The sequence below is a fragment of the Lampris incognitus genome, chromosome 3 (assembly GCF_029633865.1).
Source record: "Lampris incognitus isolate fLamInc1 chromosome 3, fLamInc1.hap2, whole genome shotgun sequence".
Taxonomy (NCBI): Eukaryota; Metazoa; Chordata; class Actinopteri; order Lampriformes; family Lampridae; genus Lampris; species Lampris incognitus.
Window position 1 is genome coordinate 116,696,000 of NC_079213.1, and position 12,019 is coordinate 116,708,018.

Consider the following 12,019-nt stretch of genomic DNA (forward strand, 5'->3'; position numbering starts at 1 on the left):
TTCGTTTTTCCTTTTCCTCCAGATGTATTTCAACTCCACCATCTCAGACAGCACCAAACTGCTGAAGCCACTGCTGGTTTTTGCGTTTTCCTTCGCGGCGGTTGTGACGGGGCTGACCCAGATCACGCAGCACCGCAGCCACCCTACAGACGTCTACGTCGGGTTCCTGATCGGAGGCTTCATCGCAGCTTATCTGGTCAGTCGGTTCTCTGCTCAGCACTCCATTTACAGTGGGGTTAAACCTTCATCACGTGTTACAAAGCGGATGGTGAAAACTATCATCCCTGTTTTAAATTAAACTTACAGGACTACAAAGTACGTCTATTTTAAAAGATAAACCACACTTTCACTCCTCCGTGGAAATGACTGAGGCAAGCGGGCTGAAAACATTGCATGTCTTTCCCCTTACCATCAGCCAATCAAAGTAGAGATCACTTTAGAGACTGGAAATGATTGGATGAGATGTTGCGGTATTAGAGGGGATCTGGGTCTGCTGCTGGAGGAGTGAGGACACACCCTCTTCCCGCTACCTGTCTGGTAGGGTTCACCACCTTCTGACATTTGTCATTCACATCATCATCCAGAAGACTGAGAGGCATGTCTAACCTTGCGGCCCACATTCAACTCATGATGGGTACCTACCTGCTCCAGGGTTTAAGATATGATGGGCAAAAGTAAATCAATTTTGAATATTTCTGTTGAGTGTAAATGTGCAAGGTTCTTATAAAATACCTGTTTACAAACTAGTTACACAGCAGATAGGAGTTCACAAAGACTGAGTTTTCAGTAGAAAGCATTACATTATGACAGAGAGAGGCTGACAACAGTGTCTCTTAATAACTTGACTTCAGATACCTCTCCTGTGCTCTCTCATGGTTCTAGTCTTCTTCAGGGGTATTCACCACTAAGAGGTTTTAGAGCCATTCACAGTCAGTAAATCTCAAATGACACAAATATTCATGGAAGAGCTGAGCGTAACTGTCAGCCTGACGGCACTTTGCCCTTTCCAAATGGGATCAGTTTGTCATTCCATGTTTTTCAGCTGCTGACTTAACTCTTGCCGTGCTGCTCCATCTTCATCCTGCTGCTCCATCTCCATCCTGGCTTCCTGTGCAGACATCCAGCTTTCAGGTGCTTCACTGAGCAGTGATGTGAGGCCATTTATCTCCAAATCCTTAATCTTCACTGCATCAGTTCTCCCAATGGGAACACAGTGGCCCCCTTCAATCCCATTGACTGTCTACCTGGACCCCCCCCCCCAACATTAACCCTTTGGTTTTGTGTTCCTCTGTTTGCATGAGAACAATTTCATGGCGTCATCCTACCAAAATAATGGCACCGCTATTCAAATGCATCTTTTGGTTAGTTTATCACTAAGAAACACTTCATGGCGTCTTGGTCACAATATGTAGAATGTACAAAGTATTTACATGGCTGGAAACCATCGCTCGAGGTGAGTGTCCAACGTTAATCAGAGTTTAAGTGAGAAGCCGAAAATCCTGCAGCACATGATGAGTTAAGACAAATGATTCAAATGAATTAGCCATAACAGTCTCAGGCTTCCTATTTCATTAATGTCTGTTCCTTTTTCCTGACTCTCCTGCACTCTCTGTCTCGCTCTCTGTCAGTATCAGAGTGGGTGTTTTATCCCTCTTCAGATGGCGTGCAGGCCAGTCAGCAGATAAACCGTAGAGAACACGGCTTAATTATTATGCTGATGAGCATCTTTCTCAGCTCCACTCTTTTCTCTCTCTTCTCTTTCAGGCACTCCATGCTGTTGCCAACTTTAAGTCCTCTGATGACTTTATTCCTGTCGCTCCTCCCCTGCCCCCAAAGGACGACGCCCTGCGAGCGCTCACCCTGCGAGGACATGACTCAGTCTACAACAAAGGTCCCGCTTCTGCCTCAGAGAGCAATGATGAGATCGCTGCAGCGCCAGCGGCTCTGGGATGCCCTCCTCAGCGGGACAAGACTTCCATGGACAGCTTGAAGAGGGCTAGTGTGGAGGTGGAGCTCTTGGCTCCGCATAGTCCAATGGGAAAGGAGACAATGGTGACCTTCAGTAACACCTTGCCTCGGGCTAGCATCAATGTCAACGGAATTCTGGGAAATAACGGGGGAGCAGATGTGCCTCCCCCGCCCGTCCAATCCGTCCAACCTGTCCATAGGCGTCTGAAGGCAGTTCAGGTGCCGATGGACCCAATGCGCTCCCAGCAGCTGGTGTCCGAGTGGAAACAGAAGAGCATGGAGATGAGGGCTGGTGGGCTGAGGGATGAGCCTGAACAGGAAGCCAGCGAGGACGGCACCGAGGTCAGCTCAGTGGGAACAGATGAAGGCAGTTCTCAGCTATCGGTCTTTCTACCCGCAGTGCAGCCCGAGAGGGCAGTTAGCAACGCACCTGGCACAACTCAGCAGCCAGGGGTCACCAGAGTGGTGATGTCTCCCAGACCCCCCCAGTATCCTGAAGCTGGACCCCCGCCCGTATCCCCCAAGAGTGCCCTGACCCGCGCCAAGTGGCTGGCCATCACAGAGAAGGGTGGGGGAGGGGCAGCTGTCCGCGGAGCCACTAACCAGCCCCGCCTCATGCAAGTCATTGCCATGTCGAAGCAGCAAGGCCTCCTCCCTTCCTCCTCCTCAGGAAAAATGCCGAAATCCTCCGAAACCACCTCGACCTCCTCTGGAATCTCCTCCACTGCCGACTCGCCACACTACCATCCCCCCGCACAGCAGCAGCGAGAGGGTTCTGGTATTGTCACAGTGGATGCCCACGCCCCTCACCATCCTACTGTGCAAGCCCCCCTTCCTCCGCATGCCCCACCCCCCTCGTGGGAGTGGAATATTGGGTCCCATGGGAATGAATGTCAGGAACCTCTCAATAATCTGAACCGACGCAGCAGCTTCCGGCCGCACCACTCTGCCTCCCCCTGCTCCTCCAACACAGATTCCTCCCCCATCCCCCCTCTGGCCCTCCCACAAGGAGAACACCTATTGGATGGACAGCGTAGGGAGATGAGCACGAGACGCAAGACAGCACTGGTTCTCTTAGACAGAGAGATCCCAAACCAGACTGAGCAGGAAAACTACTTTAAGAAACTACAAGGAGGAGCAAGGTTTAAGGAATAGCATGTTTTTGCGAAAAGGCCTTATTATTTAAAAAGTCATCAACAGCACAATAATACTTGGACATGACTGGCCGTTGTTGATATGCATCTCTCTGGGACTGGACTGAGTTGTCATAGCAACTCTTGCTGAATAACCAGACTGTGATGAAGTCATCGAGCACAATGGAAGTTTTGAAGGTTCATTTGGAAAGCACAGTTAAAGACAACATGCAGTAGCGGTCTGTCTCATCTCCTCCACAAACCTTTCAGAAATATCCACTCTGCTTAAATCCGCTCACAAACACGACACTCTGCTGCGCTGCAGTGTGGAGCAAATGGTGCTGCAGCAGTAGGAGCCATGCTAAACCAAGACTGGATATTTTTGGGTGATGTCACATGAAAAGTTAACCTGCACCCGTCCCTCAGTAAGAAATAAGGAAGTCGGGATCGGAGGACAGTTACCCACTATCAGAAGATGGAGGGACTTTGGTGTGTTTTCTCATTGTGTGAAGCATGGACGTGATGGTTGTCAGATAGTGAGTGTTTCTGCCTGTCTCTTCTTGCAGCCTGGCTACTGTTAGTCGCTCCTGGCATGGCTGTTAGTGTTCTACTTCCTGGTTGTGTGGGTTTCTGTGTCAGATACAAGTGTGTATATATTTATTTCTGGATAAATGTGTGTGAATCTGAACACATGCGCATGTGTGTAGTGATGTGTCCGTGAGAGCGTGTGCATGCATGTCTCCGTAGGAGTCCCAGAGAGTCCAGTCAGTTCATCTGGACACAACGTTTAGTGGGAGGAACGGGTCATCACTCATCTGAGTGACGTCATCACTCATGACATCACTTACACGAGTGATGAAACATTTCTCCCACTAAACGTTGTGTCCAGATGAACTGACTGGACTCTCTGGGACTCCCTTACCTGGATTATTGAGCATGCATCGAGACGTCTCTGTAAGAAGCACAATGTCTCAAAAGGGCAACGTGCTTCGGGTCCTGGTGGCCCCCATTCTCAACAAAGCTCTAATTTTATTCTAAAAACTCCTCTGTCTTTCGATTGAGACAGCTGACAGGCTGCCTTCCCTTTCAGCCTCTCTGTCCAAACCGTCTTCATCTTAAATATTGTGAATGTTGTGACTGGACATGTAAAACTAATGCTGTAAGAAAAGTGACCACAGAAATTAAACCTTTTTTTCAAGGCAATAGAGGCAAGCTGAACCAGGCTGATTTGTGTTGCCAAGTGTACGGAAGCCTCCAGAAGATCCACTACTGCATGTTTTGGTGCTGGCCAGGATGAATTCTGGATGAAAGTTCTGTCAGTAAAATCAATTAAACACTGGTTTTGGTAACTCAGTGCTCATATTCCACATTATAGGAACGTCTGTTCGCCAAGGACCCAAGAGCCAACTGTGCTTTAGTGCATTTAGGTGCAGACTGCAGATAAACCTGAGCTGTTGTTATAATTATAACGACAACAACAACTACAACAATAACCAAAATGGTGATAACAATAATGATAGTGATATGATGTTTTTTCCCCCTCTTTCCTCAATTGTATCCGGCCAATTACTCCACTCTTCTGAGCTGTCCTGGTCGTTGCTCCACCCCTTCTGCCAATCTGGGGAGGGCTGCAGACTACCACATGCCTCATACCACAGCCAGCCTTAGCAGGGGTACCTGGCACTGGGAAGCCAGCATCCCCTGCCGCATACTTTCAGTTACTGCAGTAGCCTACCTCAACTGGTGTATATGGCACCGGGATGCCAGCACCCCCAGCTGCCCTCCTCCAGTATTCACATCAGCTTGCTTTAGCCGGGGCTCCTGGCACCGGGATGCCAGGATCTTCCCTCTCCCAGCATCACCAGTCCCTGCAATTCATGTCAACTGGATCCACTGGCACTGGGATGCTTGCACCCAGCTTTTCTCCACAGCCCTTGCCACAGCAAGCCCCTTCCATACTTAACTCCGGTCTTCCTTCTCAACCCATTCCAGCCCAGCAGGCATCAATCAACTTCACCTAGTCTACAGCTAATCCACCCGTTCGTCATCCTAATTCTTTTGTCTCCCGTCCTTCTCCAGTTCCCAGCAGTCTACCTAAACAAATCATTAACGGTAACTACATAGATCTTGCACGCCTTATCTTGTCTTCCCTTCCTCAACCAACTGCCAATAGAGCCATTGAAGGACATGAAGGGTGCCTGCCCCTGAAAGGGAGATCACCCACCCATTCCAGAGCACTTACACCCCGGAGTTGGCTTATGCCTTCTCTCTCTTCAGAGACGGTCTTTGTTCACAATATCCCATCCGTCCGCCGTCATGAACTGGATGATGACATGTCTGTTATCCGTAATCTGGCCCTCCGTTTTGGAGGCAATGCTTTCTGTCAATATCACATCAACTTCGCCTCCAAAGCCACAGCCCGCCTGCAGCAATGTAATGAGGCCACACACTGGGGCGCACGCGACACAGAAATGTATTGAAACCAACATGAAAGCCACTTTATTTGATATTGTATTCTTACAACCAACTGTACTACTCGTACACTGGATGTGTCCTCTGCATGTACCCATGCTATTGTGTAGGGGCAGTGGGCAGCTGCAGCGCCCGGGGACCAACTCCACTTCTTTCCATTGCCTTGCTCAGGGGCACAGACAGGCATATTAACCCCTAACATGAATGTCTTTTTGATGGTGGGAGGAAACCGGAGCAACTGGAGGAAACCCGGGCAGACACGGGGAGAACATGCACCTCCACACAGGAAGGACCTGGGACAGCCTGAGGTTCGAACCCAGGACCTTCTTGCTATGAGGCAACAGTGCTAACCTATGGGCCACCGTGTAGCCCACCGTCGCATCCCTGCGGCCTGTGTAGCTCTTATGTGCTCCCTATGTGGTGCCTGTCTCACACAGCCTCTTCCTGATCGATTCCCGCCAACGCTGAGCCGCATCAGTGGCTCCACCAGCACCCACACCTCCAAAACCAACATCAACTGCTCCATCGGTCACCTTTCCTTTAACCAACAAAATGCAGGCCTATCATGCATCAAGACGTTCACGCCATATGCAACAACTTCAATGATGCTGGATGCACCATATCCAAGTACGACTTCCTCCACATCTGCTCCTTCTGAGACGGAGGCCACATCCGTCCTGCATACCTGCACAACCCCACTTCGCAGAAACTAGGTAGGTACCTATCAACACCTACTACCCGATCTGAATGATGTCTTCTCCTTTCTCTTCTTGTGTATATGTGAATGGTGTGATGTGAGTCTCCCCTGTGTGCATGTGTAGTCTGTCCTCCAGTCAGGTCTACATGGTGATGGTGGTCACGTGGCTCAGGTCCCGGGCTGATCTGGTGGCGTCTGGACACTGCTTGGCATCCTCCTGATCATATTCTTCATATATTTTACAATTCCATTATAATTGTGTTATCTTCTTTCAGTGTTGTATTGTGTACATTGTGTAAACACAACATCCATTGCATGTTGTCTGTCTTGGGAGAGAGATCCTCCTCTGGTGTTCTCCCTGAGCTTTCTCCCTGTTTCTTCCCCCTGTTAAAGGTTTTAGGGAGGTGTTCCTTATCAGATGTGAGGGTCTTATGACAGGATGTTATGTTGCTGTAAAGCCCTACTACCACCACTACTACCACCACTACTACTACTACTACTACTACTATTACTACTACCACTACTACCACTGCTGCTACTACTACTACTATTACTACTACCACTACTACTACTATTACTACTACCACCACCACCACTACTACTACTACTGCCACCACCACTACTACTACTACCACTACCACCACTACTACTACTACTACTACTAATACTACTACTACTACTATTACTACTACCACTACTACTACTATTACTACTACCACTACTACCACTGCTACTACTACTACTATTACTACTACCACTACTACTACTATTACTACTACCACCACCACCACTACTACTACTACTGCCACCACCACTACTACTACTATTACTACTACCACTGCTACTACTACTACTATTACTACTACCACCACCACCACTACTACTACCACTACCACCACCACTACTACTACTACTACTATTACTACTACCACTACTACCACTACTACTACTACTACTATTACTACTACCACTACTACTACTATTACTACTACCACCACCACCACTACTACTACCACTACCACCACCACTACTACTACCACTACCACCACTACTACTACTACTACTACTAATACTACCACCACCGCTACTACTACTACCACTACTACTACTTTCAGCTGCTCCCATTAGGGGGCGCCACAGCGGATCATCATGTGTCCATCTCTTCCTGTCCTCTGCATCTCCCTCTGTCACACCAGCCACCTGCATGTCCTCCCTCACCACCTCCATAAACCTCCTCTTTGGCCTTCCTCTCCTCCTCTTCCCTGGCAGCTCCATATTCAGCATCCTTCTCCCAGTATACCCAGCATCTCTCCTCCACACATGTCCAAACCATCTCCATCTTGTCTCTCTTGCTTTGTCTCCAAACCGTCCAACCTGAGCTGTCCCTCTAATATACTCGTTCCTAATCCTGTCCTTCTTCATCACTCCCAGTGAAAATCTTATCATCTTCATCTCTGCCACCTCCAGCTCCTCCTCCTGTCTTTTCATCAGTGCCACTCTCTCCAAACCATATAACATAGCTGGTCTCACCACCATCTTGTAAACCTTCCCTTTAACTCTTGCTGGTACCCTTCTGTCACACATCACTCCTGACACTCTTCTCCACCCACTCCACCCTGCCTGCACTCTCTTCTTCACCTCCCTCCTGCACTCCCCGTTACTTTGGACAGTTGACCCCAAGTATTTAAACTCATACACCTTCATCACCTCTACTCCTTGCACCCTCATCATTCCACTGTCCTCCCTCCCATTAACACATAGGTATTCTGTCTTGTTCCTACTGACTTTCCTTCCTCTTCTCTCCAGTGCATACCTCCACCTCTCCAGGCTCTCCTCCACCTGCTCCCTACTCTCACTACAGATCACAATGTCATCTGTAAACATCATCGTCCATGGAGACTCCTGCCCGATCTTGTCCATCAACCTGTCCATCACCACTGCAAACAAGAAAGGGCTCAGAGCCGATCCTTGATGTAATCCCACCTCCACCTTGAACCCATCTGTCATTCCAACCACACACCTCACCACTGCTACACCTCCCTCATACATATCCTGCACCACTCCTACATACTTCTCTGCCACTCCTGACTTCCTCATACAATACCACACCTCCTCTCTCGGCACCCTGTCGTATGCTTTCTCTAAATCTACAAAGACACAATCTAACTCCTCCTGACCTTCTCTATACTTCTCCATCAACATTCTCAAAGCAAACATCACATCTGTGGTGCTCTTTCATGGCATGAAACCATACTGCTGCTGCTGATCATCACCTCTCCTCCTCTTAACCTAGCTTCTATTACTCTTTCTCATATCTTCCTGCTATGGCTGATCATCACCTCTCCTCCTCTTAACCTAGCTTCTATTACTCTTTCCCATATCTTCCTGCTATGGCTGATCATCACCTCTCCTCTTAACCTAGCTTCTATTACTCTTTCCCATATCTTCCTGCTATGGCTGATCATCACCTCTCCTCCTCTTAACCTAGCTTCTGTTACTCTTTCCCATATCTTCATGCTGTGGCTGATCAGCTTTATACCTCTGTAGTTGCTACAGTTCTGCACATCACCCTTGTTCTTGAAAATCGGTACCAGTATGCTTCTTCTCCACTCCTCAGGCCTCCTCTCACTTTCCCAGATTGTGTTAAACAATCTAGTTAAAAACCCCACTGCCATCTCTCCTAAACACCTCCATGCCTCCACAGGTATGTCATCAGGACCAACTGCCTTTCCACTCTTCATCCTCTTCATAGCTGCCCTCACTTCCTCCTTGCTAATCCACTGAACTTCCTGATTCACTATCCCCACATCATCCACCCTTCTCTCTCTCTCTCTCCATCAACATCAACCATCTCATGTTGTGTTGCTGTACTTCATGATATTGGGCTACACAAATAAAACTGACTTGATTTGTTTGCCGCTCTCTTTTCTCCTTCTTCCTGTGGGACACACACTCGTTCTTAATGTCTTCCCAGACACACACACAGCATACGTTATCATCGCCATCTAACAGCTCCCTCTTTATCTGCTGTAGGCGGGCGAGCTGCCCAGCCTGTTGCTATGGCAACTGGGGTTCAGCAGTGTGTACCTGGAGAGTGAAGCAATTCATCTTTTTAATGTGTGTGTGTGCAGTGTGTGTGGTGTGTATGTGTGGTGGGTGTGTGGAGTGTGCGGTGTGTGTGGTGTGTGTCTGTGTGGTGTGTGTGCAGTGTGTGTGGTGTGTGTGGAGTGTGTGGAGTGTGTGGAGTGTGTGTGTGTGTCTGTGTGTGTATGTGTATGTGTGTGTGTATGTGTGGTGGGTGTGTGGAGTGTGCGGTGTGTGTGGTGTGTGTCTGTGTGGTGTGTGTGGAGTGTGTGGGTGTGTGGAGTGTGTGTGGTGGGTGTGTGGAGTGTGTGTGTGTGTGTGGGTGTGTGTGTGGTGGGTGGTGTGTGTGTGGTGGGTGTGTGGAGTGTGCGGTGTGTGTGGTGTGTGTCTGTGGAGTGTGTGTGTGGAGTGTGTGTGGGTGTGTGTGGTGGGTGTGTGGAGTGAGTGTGTGTGGTGTGTGGTGTGTGTGGAGAGTGTGTGTGTGTGTGTGTGGGTGTGTGTGGAGGGTGTGTGGTGGGTGGTGTGTGTGGAGAGTGGGTGTGTGTGGGTGTGTGTGTGGGTGTGTGGGTGTGTGTGGGTGTGTGTGGGTGTGTGTGTGTGTGTGTGGGTGTGTGTGTGGGTGTGTGTGGAGAGTGTGTGTGGGTGTGTGTGGAGAGTGTGTGTGTGTGTGTGTGGGTGTGTGTGGAGAGTGTGTGTGTGGAGAGTGTGTGTGTGGAGAGTGTGTGTGTGTGTGTGTGGGTGTGTGTGGAGAGTGTGTGTGTGTGTGTGTGGGTGTGTGTGGAGAGTGTGGGTGTGGGTGTGTGTGGAGAGTGTGTGTGTGGAGAGTGTGTGTGTGTGTGTGTGGGTGTGTGTGGAGAGTGTGTGTGTGGAGAGTGTGTGTGGGTGTGTGTGGAGGGTGTGTGGTGGGTGGTGTGTGTGGGTGTGTGTGTGGGTGTGTGTGGAGAGTGTGTGTGTGTGTGGGTGTGTGTGGAGGGTGTGTGTGTGAGTGATGAAGGTGAGACTGTGAAGACGGTGGTACTGAATACCCTGATAACAGCAGTGCACAGCTAGCTGACATGTTAACTTATTAGCTTCATTATGTGTCATGTCATTATGTCCGTAACATATTAACTCCTCCCCTTATTAATTCATTAATTTCTCTCATTACCTTGTGTTGTTATCTTGTTACCGCATGGTCTCACGTCAACTTGCCATTATTTAATCTGTTTATCAGATCTCATTTACAGCCCATTAGCTGCATCATTATGTCATCCCTGACTTATTCCCTTCATAGCTTCACACAGCAGGCATCACCAATCACTCCCCGCTTCACATAGCAGACATCACCAATCACACCCCGCTTCACACAGCAGACATCACCAATCACTCCCCGCTTCACACAGCAGACATCACCAATCACACCCCGCTTCACACAGCAGGCATCACCAATCACACCCCGCCTGACACAGCAGGCATCACCAATCACACCCCGCTTCACACAGCAGACATCACCAATCACACCCCGCTTCACACAGCAGACATCACCAATCACTCCCCGCTTCACACAGCAGACATCACCAATCACTCCCCGCTTCACACAGCAGACATCACCAATCACTCCCCGCTTCACACAGCAGACATCACCAATCACTCCCCGCTTCACACAGCAGGCATCACCAATCACTCCCCGCTTCACACAGCAGGCATCACCAATCACTCCCCGCTTCACACAGCAGACATCACCAATCACTCCCCGCTTCACACAGCAGACATCACCAATCACTCCCCGCTTCACACAGCAGACATCACCAATCACACCCCGCTTCACACAGCAGACATCACCAATCACACCCCGCTTCACACAGCAGGCATCACCAATCACACCCCGCCTGACACAGCAGGCATCACCAATCACACCCCGCTTCACACAGCAGACATCACCAATCACACCCCGCTTCACACAGCAGACATCACCAATCACTCCCCGCTTCACACAGCAGGCATCACCAATCACACCCCGCTTCACACAGCAGACATCACCAATCACTCCCCGCTTCACACAGCAGACATCACCAATCACTCCCCGCTTCACACAGCAGACATCACCAATCACTCCCCGCTTCACACAGCAGGCATCACCAATCACTCCCCGCTTCACACAGCAGGCATCACCAATCACTCCCCGCTTCACACAGCAGACATCACCAATCACTCCCCGCTTCACACAGCAGACATCACCAATCACACCCCGCTTCACACAGCAGGCATCACCAATCACACCCCGCTTCACACAGCAGACATCACCAATCACTCCCCGCTTCACACAGCAGGCATCACCAATCACACCCCGCCTGACACAGCAGGCATCACCAATCACACCCCGCTTCACACAGCAGACATCACCAATCACTCCCCGCTTCACACAGCAGACATCACCAATCACACCCCGCTTCACACAGCAGACATCACCAATCACACCCCGCCTGACACAGCAGGCATCACCAATCACACCCCGCTTCACACAGCAGGCATCACCAATCACTCCCCGCTTCACACAGCAGGCATCACCAATCACTCCCCGCTTCACACAGCAGGCATCACCAATCACTCCCCGCTTCACACAGCAGGCATCACCAATCACACCCCGCTTCACACAGCAGGCATCACCAATCACTCCCCGCTTCAC

General features: G+C 49.8%; 1 protein-coding gene across 1 annotated transcript in view; it reads left to right on the forward strand.

Moving 5' to 3' along the window:
* plppr3b (phospholipid phosphatase related 3b) overlaps nucleotides 1-3,123 on the forward strand; it is a 69,557-nt gene extending 66,434 nt beyond the window's left edge. The window contains exons 5-6 of the mRNA XM_056276943.1: nucleotides 23-196; nucleotides 1,765-3,123. Coding sequence (XP_056132918.1) covers nucleotides 23-196; nucleotides 1,765-3,123 — 1,533 coding nt within the window. The remainder of the gene's footprint in view (nucleotides 1-22; nucleotides 197-1,764) is intronic.
* The last annotated feature ends 8,896 nt before the right edge of the window (nucleotides 3,124-12,019 follow it).